Source organism: Botryllus schlosseri, unplaced genomic scaffold, assembly GCF_051294905.1.
Source record: "Botryllus schlosseri isolate E-star unplaced genomic scaffold, Bs_hap1 Bs18a, whole genome shotgun sequence".
Lineage (NCBI taxonomy): Eukaryota > Metazoa > Chordata > Ascidiacea > Stolidobranchia > Styelidae > Botryllus > Botryllus schlosseri.
In genome coordinates, this window is record NW_027648627.1 from 516,776 (window position 1) to 540,051 (window position 23,276).

The following is a 23,276-nucleotide window of genomic DNA, read 5'->3' on the forward strand; positions in this document are numbered from 1 at the left end:
TAAACGTTGATATAAAAGTAAATTCAAACAATTCTACGTCCGACACGATGTCCAACTATCACTTTGAATTAGGCCTCTCAATACGCGTAAATTGCCATTATCAGCCGCGCCTATGTACCATTTTCAAAGTTCATTTAGCAATACCCCAGACAGTTTCCCGAGGACCAATCTGGTTTTAATATACTCCAATGATCATAAACGTTGATATAAAAGTAAATTCAAACAATTCTAGGTCCGACACGATGTCCAACTATCACTTTGAATTAGGCCTCTCAATACGCGTAAATTGCCATTATCAGCCGCGCCTATGTACCATTTTCAAAGTTCATTTAGCAATACCCCGGACAGTTTCCCGAGGACCAATCTGGTTTTAATATACTCCAATGATCATAAACGTTGATATAAAAGTAAATTCAAACAATTCTAGGTCCGACACGATGTCCAACTATCACTTTGAATTAGGCCTCTCAATACGCGTAAATTGCCATTATCAGCCGCGCCTATGTACCATTTTCAAAGTTCATTTAGCAATACCCCGGACAGTTTCCCGAGGACCAATCTGGTTTTAATATACTCCAATGATCATAAACGTTTATATAAAAGTAAATTCAAACAATTCTAGGTCCGACACGATGTCCAACTATCACTTTGAATATGTCCTATCAATACGCGTAAATTGCGATTATCAGCCGCGCCTATGTACCATTTTCAAAGTTCATTTAGCAATACCCCGGACAGTTTCCCGAGGACCATTCTGGTTTTAATATACTCCAATGATCATAAACGTTGATATAAAAGTAAATTCAAACAATTCTAGGTCCGACACGATGTCCAACTATCACTTTGAATATGTATTATCAATACGCGTAAATTGCCATTATCAGCCGCGCCTATGTACCATTTTCAAAGTTCATTTAGCAATACCCCGGACAGTTTCCCGAGGACAAATATGGTTTTCATATACTCCAATGATCATAAACGTTGATATAAAAGTAAATTCAAACAATTCTACGTCCGACACGATGTCCAACTATCACTTTGAATTAGGCCTCTCAATACGCGTAAATTGCCATTATCAGCCGCGCCTATGTACCATTTTCAAAGTTCATTTAGCAATACCCCAGACAGTTTCCCGAGGACCAATCTGGTTTTAATATACTCCAATGATCATAAACGTTGATATAAAAGTAAATTCAAACAATTCTAGATCCGACACGATGTCCAACTATCACTTTGAATATGTCCTATCAATACGCGTAAATTGCGATTATCAGCCGCGCCTATGTACCATTTTCAAAGTTCATTTAGCAATACCCCGGACAGTTTCCCGAGGACCATTCTGGTTTTCATATACTCCAATGATCATAAACGTTGATATAAAAGTAAATTCAAACAATTCTAGGTCCGACACGATGTCCAACTATCACTTTGAATATGTATTATCAATACGCGTAAATTGCCATTATCAGCCGCGCCTATGTACCATTTTCAAAGTTCATTTAGCAATACCCCGGACAGTTTCCCGAGGACAAATATGGTTTTCATATACTCCAATGATCATAAACGTTGATATAAAAGTAAATTCAAACAATTCTACGTCCGACACGATGTCCAACTATCACTTTGAATTAGGCCTCTCAATACGCGTAAATTGCCATTATCAGCCGCGCCTATGTACCATTTTCAAAGTTCATTTAGCAATACCCCGGACAGTTTCCCGAGGACCAATCTGGTTTTAATATACTCCAATGATCATAAACGTTGATATAAAAGTAAATTCAAACAATTCTAGGTCCGACACGATGTCCAACTATCACTTTGAATTAGGCCTCTCAATACGCGTAAATTGCCATTATCAGCCGCGCCTATGTACCATTTTCAAAGTTCATTTAGCAATACCCCGGACAGTTTCCCGAGGACCAATCTGGTTTTAATATACTCCAATGATCATAAACGTTGATATAAAAGTAAATTCAAACAATTCTACGTCCGACACGATGTCCAACTATCACTTTGAATACGTATTATCAATACGCGTAAATTGCCATTATCAGCCGCGCCTATGTACCATTTTCAAAGTTCATTTAGCAATACCCCGGACAGTTTCCCGAGGACAAATATGGTTTTCATATACTCCAATGATCATAAACGTAAATTCAAACAATTCAACCACGAATTTCGAAGTACAATTTTCGAAACCAGCCAATGATGTTACTGATAGCGTCGCGGAAAAGGGCCCTGCCTCACTAAATCCGACAGTTCCGTGGACTCGCAACACAACCGAAAACAGTAGCACGTACGATTGTAGCTACCAAATCACCAATAAACCTGAACAAAAAACGGACACGCCGTCGCGAAGGATCAACACGCTCAACACCGCCGAAGTACCACCCAATAGCCAACAGTCAACACATTCGGATGTGCGATTTTCGCCACCAACCGAAGACAATGAAAGGAAGGACCCTGGCTCACCATGCCAGGAAGTTCCGTGGATTCGTACCAGCACTCTCCAGGCAGCAGGCCATTTCAAAACCGAAATTACACCACAGCGATCGAGTTCAGTAGAACTCCAGGAGAGGTTTCACATCCCTGTCGGAGATTGGCAAATGCTTATCAAGAACAGGCATGATCATCAATTCGCCAAGGAGAGAGAGAGAGAGTCTTTATTTTTCATCCAAGGAATCTGGATATGTAACTTATTTCTCTCAAAGAGTTACCGAAATTTACGATTGTTGCGTTCCGTGCATCCGAAAAAACTATCTTCGGCGACCGGAAGATGTTATGGAATTAAATAATTGGTCTGCTAGTTACTATGAAGGACATGTAGCTATATACTGCGCTCACAAAACCTGCTGTGGCTGTGAAGTTGTCGGGGAGATACTAATTTATTCGTCATTGAATGACGTAGATTGTCGGCTAATCATGAGTGGTAATAGGAATCATGATAAATCGTGCGTTCGGAGTCGACGAGTCGGCAAACGACTCGGCGAAAAATTGGCTTATGACTTGGCATCAAATTCGGCATCGAAGGTTTTTAGGAATCTCTACGGATCTTTGAGTGACACTGAGAGGATTCATGGATCTCATTCTTTTGTCCCAACGCAAGGAGTGTTGCGCAATATGAAATACAAATTAAATTTAACTGAGACTTTCTGCAAAAACTGGATGGTGAACATGGACCTTTTACAAATTCGTTACCGCCACGAAGGATCTCATTTCATTCGATTTTGGTCCGGAAAGCGACACTCCTTAGTGAAAATCAAATAAAAATATACCAAGACATTGCACCTTACGATTCATTATATCTTGATGCAACCGGCGGCATTACTCAAAATAAGGAAGACGATGAGGGTAAATTCCAGATTTATACCATGCTGGTAAGGAATCCCTATCCAGGAGGGCCAACGATGCCGATCGTATCGCACATAACTCCCTTGCATGATACAGGGACAATTAGTCGATTTCTCAATCGATTTATTCAATATTCGTGTAAAAATTCATTACCAGTCTTTCCGGCCATGTTGATAATTGACAGGAGTAAGGTATTGTGGAATGCTGCATTATCTCAGTTCTGCTCCGAAACAAGATGGCAATATTACGAACGGTGTTTCCGCATCGTTACCGGAGTTGCATCGGCAGAGGATTTCAGGAAGACAATTGTACACAACTGCTTTAGTCATTCCATGAATGCAGCAAAAATCCTCTGTCGTAAGCATTATGACGCAAAACTGTGCTTCTAGGCGATGTGCTGGATTCATAGTCTCTTTGTCTGCAAGACACTCAGCGAGTTGGATAACATGGTTCATAGCATTTTTGAGGTGTTGCTCTGCCCATATTTGGAGGATTCTGTTCAAAATCATTTTAACATCCTGCACAAACACCATGGAGCTATCTGCTCCAGCTCGTGCTTGCAAGTAGGTCCACCTAATGAGGCAGAATGCGCATCGGATGTAGATGACACAATATTTCAACTCGGTCTGAAAACCATTGATTACAGGCAAGAAAGCAGATCGCCGTTTTTCATAAGATATCATACCCTAATGAAAAAGCATTCCGCACACCAAAACTCGTTACAGGACCAAAATGCTTTCACTTCTTCAGGCAAAAACCCATACTTATCGCCTAGTTTTTGTGAGACGATTGTAAAAACGGTACTCAGCAGAATCGCCGCAACATCAAATCTGATGATCGGTGATTTGGGCCGCCATGGGGAGGAGATGGGAAATAAGTCAGACCCGTACATTGCGGCTACTGCTCGCTACACCAAATTGTCGTCGCGAGAGGGTATCAATACAATGTACAAAAACAATACAACACAGGGAGCGATCGAACAACATTTCAAAGTGCTCAAAAATACGTATTTGAATTGCAAAAGTACAAGGCTGGATAAATTTGTTGAAATATATCAAAGAGAGGTTCACCGCTCGGAGGAGATATTTGCGGACTATATCCATCACAATGGACGACCATCTCGCAAACGAAAGCAAAACGATTCGCACCACATGGCTGCTTCGAAGTCGAAAAATATGTTTCTGGAGGGCAAATTCAAAAAGAGAACCCAAAACCGAAAATCTATATACGGAAAAATGAGTACAAAAACTGAAGTCAAATTTCGTGGCCAAAGCAAGCAAATGGGTGGAACTCCTGACTCTGCTCACACTTCTTCTGAAAAGGATTTACCTGGCGCGTTCAAATTTACAGGTCAGTCATATTTACTTTAGGAAGAGAGTTTATACACCACGTTTACATCACCGAGTTAAGCATTAATTGTACAAATTGTAGATATCAATGAGCTCTGGCGTTCGACTCATAAAAGCAGACCCGAGTCGGTAGTAAATGGTCAAACCATCAACACGAAGTCCATGCTCACACTAAAGAGTCACGGATGGCTGGATGATCAGGTTTTAAATGCTGACAGCAAGCTAATTAGTAGGTGTTGTCATCGGATACTCATTGATATGTTATTTGCACATTTCTCACAGATCATGGACTCCACCATGTCGATTTTTACATCCACCCTCGCAAATGTGAGTACAATTATATTATAACTAGCATTTTGAAAACTGCATATGCACATTTGTTCCCCAGGGTTGCTACCAATCTGTGTCGTGTCAATATGCAACTGAATGGTGGTTCAGAGGCCAATTTCAAGCATGTCATCACAAGTCCTTGGTATGTGGTGATTGGAGTATCACGTATAAAATGCTGTAAATGACATAATGCGATTCTGTCTGTATGCTGCAGAATGCAGATCGATCGCATGTTGAAACGTACACGTCCATTGATCACGTCACTGCATGTCCATGGAAACCATTGGATATTCTTGGTATGAGCATTGTGCATTGAATTTGTCTTGTGACCTGCATAGTGCAGGCCTACATCGAACAATATGTTATTGCATTTAATAGGGATTGATTTTGATTGCGGTAAAATAACAATTTACGATCCCATGGGCCATGAAGAAAATTATGAAGAAAATATTATGAAAAACTGCAGGTTAGTTGACGTATTGTACGTATTGACGTATGAAATAAAGATAATCATGAAATATGGTCATTTGGTGTATATTTATTATACAATATAAATTTACCATTTAAACTATTTTCGTTTTATCAGGAACTTTCTCAACCTCTACACTGCACATCGCCATTCTTTGCAAAAGAACATTTATCACCACGAGCAACAACAGGATGGAATCAATTGTGGAGTGTTGGTGTTAAAAGTAATCTAATGATATGAAGTGTACAACGAAATTAATTTCCTCACTATCTCAATATTACACAGTTTGCGGAGCGTCTTTCGAGAGGTCTCCCAATTGACTTCCCCCTTGACGAAAAGAGTTGCGACCAATATAGGGAACACTTTGGGAACATAATTCTGAACTACGAGAGGTAATGTGAAGTCACATGTATTATATTCAATCAAACTGTGGTTCATATATATAATTCCGTTTAGGCACGAGGAATGTCAAGCACCTGCTTCCGAGAACTGATTTTCGTCGGAATCGGTTCTTTAAATTTTGTGTTTTCTTTATTAAAACCACTTTGTTTAGCTTTGCCTGAATTCTACTGTTTGTATATCATCGAAGGATTGTGAATTGTCCGGGGTGTTGCTTAATGAACTTTGAAAATGGTACATATAGGCGCGGCTGGTAATCGCAATTTACGCGTATTGATAGGACATATTCAAAGTGATAGTTGGACATCGTGTCGGACCTAGAATTGTTTGACTTTACTTTTATATCAATGTTTATGATCATTGGAGTATATTAAAACCAGATTGGCCCTCGGGAAACTGTCCGGGGTATTGCTAAATGAACTTTGAAAATGGTACATAGGCGCGGCTGATAATCGCAATTTACGCGTATTGAGAGGCCTAATTCAAAGTGATAGTTGGACATCGTGTCGGACGTAGAATTGTTTGAATTTACTTTTATATCAACGTTTATGATCATTGGAGTATATGAAAACCATATTTGTCCTCGGGAAACTGTCCGGGGTATTGCTAAATGAACTTTGAAAATGGTACATAGGCGCGGCTGATAATGGCAATTTACGCGTATTGATAATACATATTCAAAGTGATAGTTGGACATCGTGTCGGACCTAGAATTGTTTGAATTTACTTTTATATCAACGTTTATGATCATTGGAGTATATTAAAACCAGAATGGTCCTCGGGAAACTGTCCGGGGTATTGCTAAATGAACTTTGAAAATGGTACATAGGCGCGGCTGATAATCGCAATTTACGCGTATTGATAGGACATATTCAAAGTGATAGTTGGACATCGTGTCGGACCTAGAATTGTTTGAATTTACTTTTATATAAACGTTTATGATCATTGGAGTATAATAAAACCAGAATGGTCCTCGGAAAACTGTCCGGGGTATTGCTAAATGAACTTTGAAAATGGTACATAGGCGCGGCTGATAATCGCAATTTACGCGTATTGATAGGACATATTCAAAGTGATAGTTGGACATCGTGTCGGACCTAGAATTGTTTGAATTTACTTTTATATCAACGTTTATGATCATTGGAGTATATTAAAACCATATTTGTCCTCGGGAAACTGTCCGGGGTATTGCTAAATGAACTTTGAAAATGGTACATAGGCGCGGCTGATAATGGCAATTTACGCGTATTGATAATACATATTCAAAGTGATAGTTGGACATCGTGTCGGATCTAGAATTGTTTGAATTTACTTTTATATCAACGTTTATGATCATTGGAGTATATTAAAACCAGATTGGTCCTCGGGAAACTGTCCGGGGTATTGCTAAATGAACTTTGAAAATGGTACATAGGCGCGGCTGATAATCGCAATTTACGCGTATTGATAGGACATATTCAAAGTGATAGTTGGACATCGTGTCGGACCTAGAATTGTTTGAATTTACTTTTATATCAACGTTTATGATCATTGGAGTATATTAAAACCAGATTGGTCCTCGGGAAACTGTCCGGGGTATTGCTAAATGAACTTTGAAAATGGTACATAGGCGCGGCTGATAATGGCGATTTACGCGTATTGAGAGGCCTAATTCAAAGTGATAGTTGGACATCGTGTCGGACGTAGAATTGTTTGAATTTACTTTTATATCAACGTTTATGATCATTGGAGTATATGAAAACCATATTTGTCCTCGGGAAACTGTCCGGGGTATTGCTAAATGAACTTTGAAAATGGTACATAGGCGCGGCTGATAATGGCGATTTACGCGTATTGAGAGGCCTAATTCAAAGTGATAGCTGGACATCGTGTCGGACATAGAATTGTTTGAATTTACTTTTATATCAACGTTTATGATCATTGGAGTATATTAAAACCATAGTTGTCCTCGGGAAACTGTCCGGGGTATTGCTAAATGAACTTTGAAAATGGTACATAGGCGCGGCTGATAATTGCAATTTACCCGTATTAATAGGACATATTCAAAGTGATAGTTGGACATCGTGTCGGACCTAAAAATGTCCTAATTTACTTTTATCTTAGAGTATATAATTAGATGAGTATATTAGAATCTGAGTGGTCCTTGGAAAACGATCCTGGATGATTTTATATTTGAAATTGGAAAAATATGTAGACGCGCTACTCATCAGCGCAATTCATAGATGACTTTTTTTTTATCGATGTGGATGTGATTTATGTTGACTTAAAACGACAGTGCTAGTTTATTCAGCTATATCTTAGTCGAGAAACTACCTATAATAGTCCTACTATTCTAGATTTATCACATTTTGTATTTTCATGTTCATGGTGACTCATTTTTTATTTCCGTTTATATGAAAATCGTGCTACGATGATAGCAGTGATTTTAAACTAGTAGCTGCTCACGCCACCCAACACTTTTTAACGACTAAATAATCAATGTCGGGAGTTAGCTAGACATAGACTTTGCTGGAAAATATTTTCTCGTAAAACTTGATCTTGTGGGGAAGCTCATATTAGACTAAATAGAACGAGACGCTGGTAGTCTAATACCAGGGATATCTACCAGGGATATCTAGTTTCTAGATATCCCTGTCTAATACTAATTTAATTTTTGGTTTTACTGAAAATTTCACAGAACAGTATAGTGCGAAACGAGAGAAGGTTGCCGTGCGAGCATTTCATATTCTCAGACTAATAATAGTGAACTATGATTTGATATTAACAAAAGCTGGCGGCGGTGTTGTGATTTCTGGTCGTCGTCGGGGGCGGGTCGCGGACACTGACGCCCGATTCTGAGAGTGTGGAAGGGTGAACATTTTGTGAAGATGGTAATATTGTGTAATCATTTGACTGGTCGGGCCAGTGAGTGATCTAAATGTCCGAGTCTGGCCCGCGACGTCGATTGGATTTGGCGACCCTAAGCTACATGCTACAAATTTTATTAGAATCAGCTAAAATAGGGGGTCGAATACGAAGCTTCCTAAAGTTGAAGAGATTGGTGTCATACAGTCCACTGCCTATCTGCGCATCCGTGGGAATATAGCGCATAAACTATATTCGGTGAAATTTAAATCCTATGGCTGTAAAAAGTGAACGCCGGCTCCAGCTCCGGTGAAAATGCACGGCTCCGGGGCTCCGGCTCCAAAGCCCTGCTTCAAATATGGTCAACCTAATATATCTATGTAATAAATTGCTAAACTAACTGATCCTAGTCCAAATGTGGACTTTCAGTTTTGAATCTGGACCATATCTGTTTCATCAGATCAATACATCCCAAGATTGAGTTAGGATGGAAAAATAGGAAGGTGTCGAAACGACTACGATATGTCTACAATGTTTTTTAACAAAACCGAAACCCTTTTCGTTGAACCTAAAACAATTTGCAGTGTTCTTCTTTTGTTTAACCGCTTTACAAACATAAACTTTACTAAGATTAGGTTTTGCATATCTGTATGACTGTGAGAATCTTCACTGCTGCCACATAGACTCGCTGTCCCCTCTTAACCAGAATTTAGATAGCAAGCAGGAAATAGAAATAGACAAGTCTTCTGCTGGTAGTGACTAATAGAACAATAAATATGTTCCCTTATTGAATTTGCTAATAACACTTTACCTTGTTTATATGTATACACTTATTCCAGGATTGTAATGACTCGTTGACTCTCGAGAGGCAATTTGTGCGCTGAGTCGACACATTTTTATGACTTGCTTCAAGTCTCATATGTCAAGTCGGTAATTGAGAAATGTACCAAGGAACTGTCTTTTATTTGTTTGATTAGGCTAAACATGTTCAGAGTGTGCGAAATTCGTTTATTATGAATCCAAGGCCTTCGATATCACCCACGAGTTTCACAATTAAGTGAGATAAACTTGACTTGAATGCGGTACTGAACAGTAAACACTATGACTAAGACTCGGACTTGGACCCGTTCCTCCCTGACTTGAACTTGACTTGTTGGTGAATTGAAAATGACTCTAGTCAAAACTTTAATAGTCCAATTGACTTGTGACTCAAAACCTTGCGACTTCATTGCAACCTCCGAGTTGTACTGTATTACATTTGTATGTATGACTGTGAATCATTCCATGAGAGTCATAACGGACCTGACCCAATTTCAAGCTTTTAAAACTGGACCCTTGCTAAAATTAGTATCCCCGTCCTAGATGCTTTTACATACTCCCACTTATTAACTTGGGTTCTCCGTTCCCGTTTTGGCAGACATTGCGTAGTTACGTTAAGTTTGAAATGACTGCTATTCCCGTGCCTTTGGTATCAAGAATCGATGCCGAGGAGGCGCGTGACGTAAAAAGAATCGAAGACACGAAACGTGGTACCAAGTGTAAGACTGAGATTACGGACGACGATTTTTTCGCAAAAGTCAAATCGTCTCGAATGACAACGGATTGGGTTAAAACGCCTCCCGCCGAAGGCAACGAAGTCACGGTGCTTGAAAATGATGACGAGGAATCCGAATATGATTCCGAATATGATTCCGAATCGGATGCGGAGGATGAAGATATCGAGTGCGACATTGGGTATTGGAAGCTTGAACGTCAAAAACACTTGAACGTTATCGAATATTTGAAATCCGAGTACAAAAAGCTATATGACGCGAAGATTACTGAACAGAAAAAAGCAGAAGCAAAGATCGAAGCAATAGAGATTGACAATAATAGAAGATGGGATGAAATACAAGAGAAGGCCCACCGTTTCCAACGGAAAATAATGCATGAAATGAAGGAGGAACGTGACGAACTTGTGGAAGGCGCAATCGCTAGAATGACCGATGAACAAAATTCAAAGCAAGAACTAATGGAAATGATGTCTGGAAACAACCTACGTGAACTTAAGCAACGGAATGAAGACAGGCTGGCGACTTTGAAGGTCGAACATGAGAAAGAACTTGAAAATCTGCGAGCGGAATTTCATGGCTCTGCGGTAAGTGCGCAGACAAAGCTTCAGTTGGAGATTACTAATTTAAAACTGGTCAATAAACGGCAGGAAAAGGAAATTGAAGGTTTGAAACGACGCAGCCGTAGGTCGAGTGTATGTAAAGATTACGATACGCAACAGCTTTTACTTCAAATTGAAGATGGGAAAGATTTAATCAAATCTTTGATGGAAGAAAGTGATGAGTGTCGTCAACAATTGGAAGACGAAAATAACAGTCTCAAACATCAGCTTGCACAATTTCAGGATGACGCAAACACACGTCAGATTAAAATGGAGGAGAAAGAATTGGAGATTGTATGATCGCCACTGGCCTTCCACGCCTCCATTAAAGCTAGTCAGCAGATTCTGGATTAAGAACCCCTGCATTTTCATTACTGTTTTTCACCTTGCTTTGGCGGTGGGATCGGCTGCTTTTTTACTTCTGGTTTGACAATGTATTTAGTTTGTGTTGACTGTCGCAGGAATTAAAATTAGTTAAGAGTCGATGTTGTCGCACCTGACTTCTGTGCAAAGGCGGCAACTTGCCTGTTCAAATTCCCAGTCAACGCACACAAAAATAGGTCTGTGTTTGCAGTGGATAGAACATTAACAGAAATTTTCAGGGCGTTTATATTTCAGTTTCCTTATGTATTGAAGAATCTATTCCCGTGATTCAGAAATTTGTGTCCAGCCTGGTCGATATTGAATTTTTGAGAAGATACTGTAAACACTGATAACCAGCACCTTTACAGATAACTCCGATATATTCATACGATATTCAAAAGATATGGCAACTAGCTTGAGGCGCATTTCCGGAACTTGTGAGCATTCGTGTAAGGTTACCATATCTTGAATGAGAAAACGGGGAATTTGAAAATAATTCTTTCATATCAACTCGGGGATGACCCGCTCCCACGTCGGTTTTTCTTCCCCTTCAAAATTCAGTTTTCGCGCCATTTACGGCGTTTTTAGTTGTGCCTGCGCAATTGCCTAGCTGTCAAAGCTATAAAGGAGGACATCTGGGTCACTGGGTGTCCTCGGAGGACCTTTTCGATTTCTTGAAAATGGTTGACAAAACCTAAAAGAAGGACGTATTTGGTTGGATATGAAATAAGCTATATAAAGACTGCGTAAGTGTGGATGGACACCTGTAACTTCTGAAAGCTATTAAAAATTCATCAATTACTTCAATATAACACTATTGTATTTTAACAGTCGGATATTATACTACTCCATTAAGATCTTTTTACCTCCGACTTCCAATACCGATTTTACTTTCAAAGTATGATATTGAATGGTTATTATCAGCAAGAGATGGCCGGTCTGCCTTTAATCATGATACCAGAATAGATCAAGCACTGAATCATTTAGATATAAGGTTATCGAGATGCGCGACCATCCAACCGAGAGCATCATCAACAAATTTCCAGAAGCGAGAGACTTCATCAAGTTATCATTGGAGTCGGGTAGAAAAATACTGATCCACGGCCTCACTGGAATGTCAAGAAGGTTTTGAAATGTGTCTACACTTTCATTTTGGTTTCAATCTACTTCCTGCTTCCTGTAAATGTGGTGTAGAACTAGGGATACTTTCTTTCAGGTCACATCAGAGCCACAAATTTGTACTTTCCCTATCTTGACTCAAGACATTATAATTGTATGGTATATTCATATTGAAATGAACCCAAATGTTCCCGGCACTCGTCAGGGGTAATCGTCAGCAACTAATAGAGAATTGGAAAGAACATTGTATATCAACAATCGTACCACAAAATATGACGGCACTTGGATGAAATTGGGGCGAAATGGGGGCTTCAGCTGCTAACCCCTGACGAGTGTCAGCCGAAAATATCCAGGCTCATTTCAATATGAATATACTAGTCAATTGCATATTGAGGTTCTGTACCTTCAAGAAGTTCGACAATGTAATTATTGATGCTTGAATACCATGAAATGAAATCACATAGGCGATCGATTTTTTCATTATTCTTGTACGATCGGCATTTACAGGTGCTGCCTACTTCACTCCGTTAGTGTGATGCGCTGTTCTTCTTATAGTGCTGCGCTGGTGATCGCGTATATCATGGAATCTCACGGGCTGACTTTTGAGTGAGTGGGTGTCTACCAGAGGTGGTCAAAGTAGTCATCGTCGCTACTCAAGTAGAAGTAGAAGTATCGCTGAAATTTCTACTCAAGTATAAGTAGTAGTGGTGGTTCACAAGTAAGTAAGTAATCTACACCTATTTTTGCCTACGAAACTAAAAACTGCCAAGTAGAAGTAGAAGTAGTCTGAAATCATAACTACTTAGAAAGTAGTGTGAGTAGACAAAATCTACTTCAAGTACTTCAAAAAGTAGAAGTACTTCGTTAATGACCACCTCTGGTGTCTACTGATAGTTGTATGTGCAAACGTTGTATCGTTAATTTTCGAGTATCAGACAGGCGAACAAAGTTTTGAAGGAAAGATGAAATTGCCTAATGATCAACGTCAGCTTCATTCATCAATTGAAGGTATCAATTTGATAATATTTTCATCATTTCAAAACACCACAAGACTGCTTACAGTAAAAAGATAGTAATATGTGTCGAAACGACAAGGAGCAGTCTAGAAAATTAGACGGCTGTCTGAGCCTGGGCAGGGGTTGCGAACTCAAATCAGATCGCTAGACACATTTCATGTGGGCCGCATGAATACAATATCTAGACATAATAGACTGAGCAGTAGGCGGAGTAGGCCTATAACAAGCACGTCACTAAAACTCTCAACATGGGCAACATTCATAGTTACACTAAAAGGAAAACGATTTTATGAAGGAAATACAAATACTCCGAAAAATATCATCATCGTTGCACTCTATTTTAAACTAGTAGCTGCTCATGCCAACCCACCCAACACTTTTTAACGACTAAATAATCGATGTCGGGAGTTAGCTAGACATAGACTTTGCTGGAAAATATTTTCTCGTAAAACTTGATCTTGTGGGGAAGCTCATATTAGACTAAATAGAACGAGACGCTGGTAGTCTAATACTAATTTATTTTTTGGTTTTACTGAAAATTCCACAGAACAGTATAGTGCGAAACAAGAGAAGGTTGCCGTGCGAGCATTTCATATTCTCATACTCATAATAGTGAACTATGATTTGATATTAACAAAAGCTGGATCAATGTCCAAGTTTTCGCAAATTCACTAATTTTAGTTCTGATCTAATTTAAAAAAAAAAAATTTATGGCTGTAATTCTAGTCTAATTTCGGCAAAAAACTGTAGCTTTAACTCTGATTTTAATCTTATTTGGAAATAACTGTGAAGGTATAGTCCTACATTCTACTCTGTTTTGAAAAAAAAACTTAATAGCTGTAATTCTAATTCTTATCCAATTCGGAAATACTGTGTAGCTATAATCCGAATTCAACTCTAGATTGAAAAATAATTTGTAGCTATAATTCTAATTCTGATCTGATTTGGTAAAGCTAAACATTTCCTAATTGTCCCAAGTCTGAGCAGTGCTAGTCGCATTAGTGCTTCTTCACTAACACAGAGTTGTAATGACTCGAGTCATGGTTTTTGATGACTCAAGTCATTTTCTCAAAATACGGAAATGACTCGACTTGGACTCGAGTCATTGCGCAAGACTCGAACCAAGTCATGTGACTCGAGACTCGGACGTCCAAGACCGACATTGCAATGTAATTTCGAACAACACTAAAGTAACCACCATATTGGGATTACGTCTATAGGTACAGGTACTTGGAAATGCGACCAGAAACCGTTAAAAGATGAGGAAAATTAGAATATTATAAATGCGAACCATTTGATATCACCAAACAGAGTTATAAGAGTGGCTTAACAAGACTTTAACTGGAATCTGAGTAGTCAACACGATGACTTGGATTTGGACTCGAGTCATAATACTATGACTTGGACTAGAACCTCGATGCTCTATGACTTGACTCGGGGGTAAATGGAAAATTGACTCGACTTGACTCGAGTCAAAACCATAAAAGTGAGAATGACTTGTGACTTGGTTACAACCCTGCACTGACAATAGTTGGAATTTGTGAATTGAGAATTGCCACAAATTCAAACGGTTGTACGGCAACATATTTTTTTACCCAAAAATAGGAACCCTGCAACCGCGCTCGTCATGCAAGTTAAAGTTGGACGGACGTGGATGAATCCTCTTCAAAACAACGGGCTTCCGATGATGACGAATCAGAATATTTCCATTCCACCAAACATTAGCGTTGTCTGTTCAAAAACCGTCACTGTGATTTATGTCCTGTATAGTTATTTAGTGAATTGTGTTTGGATTGAAGCTAAGTTTTCAATATGCAATAGGGGTCTTCAAAATTGACTTTTTTTCCCGAATCGCACTGGCTACTTGATAAAATTGTTAGGTTACATAAGTTAAGCTTACACACCAAATTTGGTTCAATTCCAACCAGTAGCCGCATTGCTACAGAAGAAAGTTTCTATTTATCATAAAATAAACAGCAAAAAGATCGAAAATTTTGTGATTGTGGGGCACAGAAAAATACGCTCTTTTGAGATTATTATGTAGTAGTAGATTAGCCATATTTTGGAGTTGGGAAAGGACACTTTTTCAAACCGGTAAATTTTTCCCACTTTGTGGTTGGTTGACCAGAAGAAAGAAAAAAAGTCAAATTTACCCAACTTTACGCCCAAATTACAGTATTTTCTTTCACTTCGTCAGGTGGAGAACATTTTCAAAAACCTGAAAAAAGGAGGACAAATCCTCCTAAAGGACATATGGTAACTTTTTGTATTAGTGACTGCTATAAAGCCGTTTTGGGCACTGTTAATACTCTTCCGTATTTAAAATGTATCAGGCAAGCTGATCATTAACGAAGTACTTCTACTTTTTGAAGTACTTGAAGTAGATTTTGTCTACTCACACTACTTTCTAAGTAGTTATGATTTCAGACTACTTCTACTTCTACTTGGCAGTTTTTAGTTTCGTAGGCAAAAATAGGTGTAGATTACTTACTTACTTGTGAACCACCACTACTACTTATACTTGAGTAGAAATTTCAGCGATACTTCTACTTCTACTTGAGTAGCGACGATGACTACTTTGACCACCTCTGGTAGACACCCACTCACTCAAAAGTCAGCCCGTGAGATTCCATGATATACGCGATCACCAGCGCAGCACTATAAGAAGAACAGCGCATCACACTAACGGAGTGAAGTAGGCAGCACCTGTAAATGCCGATCGTACAAGAATAATGAAAAAATCGATCGCCTATGTGATTTCATTTCATGGTATTCAAGCATCAATAATTACATTGTCGAACTTCTTGAAGGTACAGAACCTCAATATGCAATTGACTAGTATATTCATATTGAAATGAGCCTGGATATTTTCGGCTGACACTCGTCAGGGGTTAGCAGCTGAAGCCCCCATTTCGCCCCAATTTCATCCAAGTGCCGTCATATTTTGTGGTACGATTGTTGATATACAATGTTCTTTCCAATTCTCTATTAGTTGCTGACGATTACCCCTGACGAGTGCCGGGAACATTTGGGTTCATTTCAATATGAATATACCATACAATTATAATGTCTTGAGTCAAGATAGGGAAAGTACAAATTTGTGGCTCTGATGTGACCTGAAAGAAAGTATCCCTAGTTCTACACCACATTTACAGGAAGCAGGAAGTAGATTGAAACCAAAATGAAAGTGTAGACACATTTCAAAACCTTCTTGACATTCCAGTGAGGCCGTGGATCAGTATTTTTCTACCCGACTCCAATGATAACTTGATGAAGTCTCTCGCTTCTGGAAATTTGTTGATGATGCTCTCGGTTGGATGGTCGCGCATCTCGATAACCTTATATCTAAATGATTCAGTGCTTGATCTATTCTGGTATCATGATTAAAGGCAGACCGGCCATCTCTTGCTGATAATAACCATTCAATATCATACTTTGAAAGTAAAATCGGTATTGGAAGTCGGAGGTAAAAAGATCTTAATGGAGTAGTATAATATCCGACTGTTAAAATACAATAGTGTTATATTGAAGTAATTGATGAATTTTTAATAGCTTTCAGAAGTTACAGGTGTCCATCCACACTTACGCAGTCTTTATATAGCTTATTTCATATCCAACCAAATACGTCCTTCTTTTAGGTTTTGTCAACCATTTTCAAGAAATCGAAAAGGTCCTCCGAGGACACCCAGTGACCCAGATGTCCTCCTTTATAGCTTTGACAGCTAGGCAATTGCGCAGGCACAACTAAAAACGCCGTAAATGGCGCGAAAACTGAATTTTGAAGGGGAAGAAAAACCGACGTGGGAGCGGGTCATCCCCGAGTTGATATGAAAGAATTATTTTCAAATTCCCCGTTTTCTCATTCAAGATATGGTAACCTTACACGAATGCTCACAAGTTCCGGAAATGCGCCTCAAGCTAGTTGCCATATCTTTTGAATATCGTATGAATATATCGGAGTTATCTGTAAAGGTGCTGGTTATCAGTGTTTACAGTATCTTCTCAAAAATTCAATATCGACCAGGCTGGACACAAATTTCTGAATCACGGGAATAGATTCTTCAATACATAAGGAAACTGAAATATAAACGCCCTGAAAATTTCTGTTAATGTTCTATCCACTGCAAACACAGACCTATTTTTGTGTGCGTTGACTGGGAATTTGAACAGGCAAGTTGCCGCCTTTGCACAGAAGTCAGGTGCGACAACATCGACTCTTAACTAATTTTAATTCCTGCGACAGTCAACACAAACTAAATACATTGTCAAACCAGAAGTAAAAAAGCAGCCGATCCCACCGCCAAAGCAAGGTGAAAAACAGTAATGAAAATGCAGGGGTTCTTAATCCAGAATCTGCTGACTAGCTTTAATGGAGGCGTGGAAGGCCAGTGGCGATCATACAATCTCCAATTCTTTCTCCTCCATTTTAATCTGACGTGTGTTTGCGTCATCCTGAAATTGTGCAAGCTGATGTTTGAGACTGTTATTTTCGTCTTCCAATTGTTGACGACACTCATCACTTTCTTCCATCAAAGATTTGATTAAATCTTTCCCATCTTCAATTTGAAGTAAAAGCTGTTGCGTATCGTAATCTTTACATACACTCGACCTACGGCTGCGTCGTTTCAAACCTTCAATTTCCTTTTCCTGCCGTTTATTGACCAGTTTTAAATTAGTAATCTCCAACTGAAGCTTTGTCTGCGCACTTACCGCAGAGCCATGAAATTCCGCTCGCAGATTTTCAAGTTCTTTCTCATGTTCGACCTTCAAAGTCGCCAGCCTGTCTTCATTCCGTTGCTTAAGTTCACGTAGGTTGTTTCCAGACATCATTTCCATTAGTTCTTGCTTTGAATTTTGTTCATCGGTCATTCTAGCGATTGCGCCTTCCACAAGTTCGTCACGTTCCTCCTTCATTTCATGCATTATTTTCCGTTGGAAACGGTGGGCCTTCTCTTGTATTTCATCCCATCTTCTATTATTGTCAATCTCTATTGCTTCGATCTTTGCTTCTGCTTTTTTCTGTTCAGTAATCTTCGCGTCATATAGCTTTTTGTACTCGGATTTCAAATATTCGATAACGTTCAAGTGTTTTTGACGTTCAAGCTTCCAATACCCAATGTCGCACTCGATATCTTCATCCTCCGCATCCGATTCGGAATCATATTCGGAATCATATTCGGATTCCTCGTCATCATTTTCAAGCACCGTGACTTCGTTGCCTTCGGCGGGAGGCGTTTTAACCCAATCCGTTGTCATTCGAGACGATTTGACTTTTGCGAAAAAATCGTCGTCCGTAATCTCAGTCTTACACTTGGTACCACGTTTCGTGTCTTCGATTCTTTTTACGTCACGCGCCTCCTCGGCATCGATTCTTGATACCAAAGGCACGGGAATAGCAGTCATTTCAAACTTAACGTAACTACGCAATGTCTGCCAAAACGGGAACGGAGAACCCAAGTTAATAAGTGGGAGTATGTAAAAGCATCTAGGACGGGGATACTAATTTTAGCAAGGGTCCAGTTTTAAAAGCTTGAAATTGGGTCAGGTCCGTTATGACTCTCATGGAATGATTCACAGTCATACATACAAATGTAATACAGTACAACTCGGAGGTTGCAATGAAGTCGCAAGGTTTTGAGTCACAAGTCAATTGGACTATTAAAGTTTTGACTAGAGTCATTTTCAATTCACCAACAAGTCAAGTTCAAGTCAGGGAGGAACGGGTCCAAGTCCGAGTCTTAGTCATAGTGTTTACTGTTCAGTACCGCATTCAAGTCAAGTTTATCTCACTTAATTGTGAAACTCGTGGGTGATATCGAAGGCCTTGGATTCATAATAAACGAATTTCGCACACTCTGAACATGTTTAGCCTAATCAAACAAATAAAAGACAGTTCCTTGGTACATTTCTCAATTACCGACTTGACATATGAGACTTGAAGCAAGTCATAAAAATGTGTCGACTCAGCGCACAAATTGCCTCTCGAGAGTCAACGAGTCATTACAATCCTGGAATAAGTGTATACATATAAACAAGGTAAAGTGTTATTAGCAAATTCAATAAGGGAACATATTTATTGTTCTATTAGTCACTACCAGCAGAAGACTTGTCTATTTCTATTTCCTGCTTGCTATCTAAATTCTGGTTAAGAGGGGACAGCGAGTCTATGTGGCAGCAGTGAAGATTCTCACAGTCATACAGATATGCAAAACCTAATCTTAGTAAAGTTTATGTTTGTAAAGCGGTTAAACAAAAGAAGAACACTGCAAATTGTTTTAGGTTCAACGAAAAGGGTTTCGGTTTTGTTAAAAAACATTGTAGACATATCGTAGTCGTTTCGACACCTTCCTATTTTTCCATCCTAACTCAATCTTGGGATGTATTGATCTGATGAAACAGATATGGTCCAGATTCAAAACTGAAAGTCCACATTTGGACTAGGATCAGTTAGTTTAGCAATTTATTACATAGATATATTAGGTTGACCATATTTGAAGCAGGGCTTTGGAGCCGGAGCCCCGGAGCCGTGCATTTTCACCGGAGCTGGAGCCGGCGTTCACTTTTTACAGCCATAGGATTTAAATTTCACCGAATATAGTTTATGCGCTATATTCCCACGGATGCGCAGATAGGCAGTGGACTGTATGACACCAATCTCTTCAACTTTAGGAAGCTTCGTATTCGACCCCCTATTTTAGCTGATTCTAATAAAATTTGTAGCATGTAGCTTAGGGTCGCCAAATCCAATCGACGTCGCGGGCCAGACTCGGACATTTAGATCACTCACTGGCCCGACCAGTCAAATGATTACACAATATTACCATCTTCACAAAATGTTCACCCTTCCACACTCTCAGAATCGGGCGTCAGTGTCCGCGACCCGCCCCCGACGACGACCAGAAATCACAACACCGCCGCCAGCTTTTGTTAATATCAAATCATAGTTCACTATTATTAGTCTGAGAATATGAAATGCTCGCACGGCAACCTTCTCTCGTTTCGCACTATACTGTTCTGTGAAATTTTCAGTAAAACCAAAAATTAAATTAGTATTAGACAGGGATATCTAGAAACTAGATATCCCTGGTAGATATCCCTGGTATTAGACTACCAGCGTCTCGTTCTATTTAGTCTAATATGAGCTTCCCCACAAGATCAAGTTTTACGAGAAAATATTTTCCAGCAAAGTCTATGTCTAGCTAACTCCCGACATTGATTATTTAGTCGTTAAAAAGTGTTGGGTGGCGTGAGCAGCTACTAGTTTAAAATCACTGCTATCATCGTAGCACGATTTTCATATAAACGGAAATAAAAAATGAGTCACCATGAACATGAAAATACAAAATGTGATAAATCTAGAATAGTAGGACTATTATAGGTAGTTTCTCGACTAAGATATAGCTGAATAAACTAGCACTGTCGTTTTAAGTCAACATAAATCACATTGGTTTTCATATACTCCAATGATCATAAACGTTGATATAAAAGTAAATTCAAACAATTCTACGTCCGACACGATGTCCAACTATCACTTTGAATTAGGCCTCTCAATACGCGTAAATCGCCATTATCAGCCGCGCCTATGTACCATTTTCAAAGTTCATTTAGCAATACCCCGGACAGTTTCCCGAGGACCAATCTGGTTTTAATATACTCCAATGATCATAAACGTTGATATAAAAGTAAATTCAAACAATTCTAGGTCCGACACGATGTCCAACTATCACTTTGAATATGTCCTATCAATACGCGTAAATTGCGATTATCAGCCGCGCCTATGTACCATTTTCAAAGTTCATTTAGCAATACCCCGCGGACAGTTTCCCGAGGACCAATCTGGTTTTAATATACTCCAATGATCATAAACGTTGATATAAAAGTAAATTCAAACAATTCTAGATCCGACACGATGTCCAACTATCACTTTGAATATGTATTATCAATACGCGTAAATTGCCATTATCAGCCGCGCCTATGTACCATTTTCAAAGTTCATTTAGCAATACCCCGGACAGTTTCCCGAGGACAAATATGGTTTTAATATACTCCAATGATCATAAACGTTGATATAAAAGTAAATTCAAACAATTCTAGGTCCGACACGATGTCCAACTATCACTTTGAATATGTCCTATCAATACGCGTAAATTGCGATTATCAGCCGCGCCTATGTACCATTTTCAAAGTTCATTTAGCAATACCCCGGACAGTTTCCCGAGGACCATTCTGGTTTTAATATACTCCAATGATCATAAACGTTGATATAAAAGTAAATTCAAACAATTCTAGGTCCGACACGATGTCCAACTATCACTTTGAATATGTATTATCAATACGCGTAAATTGCCATTATCAGCCGCGCCTATGTACCATTTTCAAAGTTCATTTAGCAATACCCCGGACAGTTTCCCGAGGACAAATATGGTTTTCATATACTCCAATGATCATAAACGTTGATATAAAAGTAAATTCAAACAATTCTAGATCCGACACGATGTCCAACTATCACTTTGAATATGTCCTATCAATACGCGTAAATTGCGATTATCAGCCGCGCCTATGTACCATTTTCAAAGTTCATTTAGCAATACCCCGGACAGTTTCCCGAGGACCATTCTGGTTTTCATATACTCCAATGATCATAAACGTTGATATAAAAGTAAATTCAAACAATTCTAGGTCCGACACGATGTCCAACCATCACTTTGAATATGTATTATCAATACGCGTAAATTGCCATTATCAGCCGCGCCTATGTACCATTTTCAAAGTTCATTTAGCAATACCCCGGACAGTTTCCCGAGGACAAATATGGTTTTCATATACTCCAATGATCATAAACGTTGATATAAAAGTAAATTCAAACAATTCTACGTCCGACACGATGTCCAACTATCACTTTGAATTAGGCCTCTCAATACGCGTAAATTGCCATTATCAGCCGCGCCTATGTACCATTTTCAAAGTTCATTTAGCAATACCCCAGACAGTTTCCCGAGGACCAATCTGGTTTTAATATACTCCAATGATCATAAACGTTGATATAAAAGTAAATTCAAACAATTCTAGGTCCGACACGATGTCCAACTATCACTTTGAATTAGGCCTCTCAATACGCGTAAATTGCCATTATCAGCCGCGCCTATGTACCATTTTCAAAGTTCATTTAGCAATACCCCGGACAGTTTCCCGAGGACCAATCTGGTTTTAATATACTCCAATGATCATAAACGTTGATATAAAAGTAAATTCAAACAATTCTAGGTCCGACACGATGTCCAACTATCACTTTGAATTAGGCCTCTCAATACGCGTAAATTGCCATTATCAGCCGCGCCTATGTACCATTTTCAAAGTTCATTTAGCAATACCCCGGACAGTTTCCCGAGGACCAATCTGGTTTTAATATACTCCAATGATCATAAACGTTTATATAAAAGTAAATTCAAACAATTCTAGGTCCGACACGATGTCCAACTATCACTTTGAATATGTCCTATCAATACGCGTAAATTGCGATTATCAGCCGCGCCTATGTACCATTTTCAAAGTTCATTTAGCAATACCCCGGACAGTTTCCCGAGGACCATTCTGGTTTTAATATACTCCAATGATCATAAACGTTGATATAAAAGTAAATTCAAACAATTCTAGGTCCGACACGATGTCCAACTATCACTTTGAATATGTATTATCAATACGCGTAAATTGCCATTATCAGCCGCGCCTATGTACCATTTTCAAAGTTCATTTAGCAATACCCCGGACAGTTTCCCGAGGACAAATATGGTTTTCATATACTCCAATGATCATAAACGTTGATATAAAAGTAAATTCAAACAATTCTACGTCCGACACGATGTCCAACTATCACTTTGAATTAG

At 39.1% G+C, this 23,276-nt stretch overlaps 4 protein-coding genes and 1 long non-coding RNA gene across 6 annotated transcripts in view; 4 read left to right on the top strand and 1 right to left on the bottom strand.

Moving 5' to 3' along the window:
* The window catches only part of LOC145459839 (uncharacterized), a 311,519-nt gene extending 299,137 nt beyond the window's left edge, over positions 1–12,382 (top strand). The window contains exons 2-3 of one of the 2 annotated variants that reach the window (XM_080338361.1): positions 10,160–10,879; positions 10,943–12,382. In XM_080338361.1, coding sequence (XP_080194487.1) covers positions 10,187–10,879; positions 10,943–11,194 — 945 coding nt within the window. In that variant the 5' untranslated portion in view covers positions 10,160–10,186 and the 3' untranslated portion in view covers positions 11,195–12,382. Of the gene's footprint in view, positions 1–10,159 lie in introns of both variants that reach the window. The other variant, XM_080338360.1, reaches the window with a different exon arrangement.
* On the top strand, positions 3,261–5,695 carry LOC145459865 (uncharacterized). The gene is made up of 3 exons (XM_080338385.1): positions 3,261–5,027; positions 5,089–5,496; positions 5,617–5,695. The coding sequence occupies exon 1, from the start codon at positions 3,744–3,746 to the stop codon at positions 4,719–4,721; it is 978 nt and encodes a 325-aa protein (XP_080194511.1). The 5' UTR covers positions 3,261–3,743; the 3' UTR covers positions 4,722–5,027; positions 5,089–5,496; positions 5,617–5,695.
* Positions 5,697–6,058, top strand: LOC145459866 (uncharacterized). The gene is made up of 3 exons (XR_013921577.1): positions 5,697–5,722; positions 5,785–5,891; positions 5,956–6,058. It is a non-coding gene; the product is annotated as an uncharacterized LOC145459866 (long non-coding RNA).
* Positions 12,250–13,384, top strand: LOC145459840 (serine/threonine/tyrosine-interacting protein A-like). Its single transcript, XM_080338362.1, has 3 exons — positions 12,250–12,382; positions 12,932–12,982; positions 13,312–13,384. Exons 1-3 carry the CDS (start codon positions 12,261–12,263, stop codon positions 13,340–13,342), a joined length of 204 nt encoding a protein of 67 aa, XP_080194488.1. The 5' UTR covers positions 12,250–12,260; the 3' UTR covers positions 13,343–13,384.
* A 3,215-nt stretch (positions 13,385–16,599) lies between these two features.
* On the bottom strand, positions 16,600–18,841 carry LOC145459869 (uncharacterized). Its single transcript, XM_080338388.1, has 2 exons — positions 18,103–18,841; positions 16,600–18,039 (listed from the first exon to the last, which is right to left on the bottom strand). Exons 1-2 carry the CDS (start codon positions 18,793–18,795, stop codon positions 17,788–17,790), a joined length of 945 nt encoding a protein of 314 aa, XP_080194514.1. The 5' UTR covers positions 18,796–18,841; the 3' UTR covers positions 16,600–17,787.
* Between the last annotated feature and the right edge of the window lie 4,435 nt (positions 18,842–23,276).

Excerpts from the sequence above, each read along its gene's own strand:
- LOC145459865 (XM_080338385.1), top strand. The coding sequence starts at position 3,744 with ATGTGCTGGATTCATAGTCTCTTTGTCTGCAAGACACTCAGCGAGTTG.
- LOC145459840 (XM_080338362.1), top strand. The coding sequence starts at position 12,261 with ATGCGCGACCATCCAACCGAGAGCATCATCAACAAATTTCCAGAAGCG. Across the intron at positions 12,383-12,931 it reads CTCACTGGAATGTCAAGAAG|TGCTGCGCTGGTGATCGCGT; the intron begins GTTTTGAAATGT and ends TTCTTCTTATAG. Across the intron at positions 12,983-13,311 it reads TCTCACGGGCTGACTTTTGA|ACAGGCGAACAAAGTTTTGA; the intron begins GTGAGTGGGTGT and ends TTCGAGTATCAG.
- LOC145459869 (XM_080338388.1), bottom strand. The coding sequence starts at position 18,795 with ATGACTGCTATTCCCGTGCCTTTGGTATCAAGAATCGATGCCGAGGAG. Across the intron at positions 18,040-18,102 it reads CGGAATTTCATGGCTCTGCG|GAAAAGGAAATTGAAGGTTT; the intron begins GTAAGTGCGCAG and ends AATAAACGGCAG.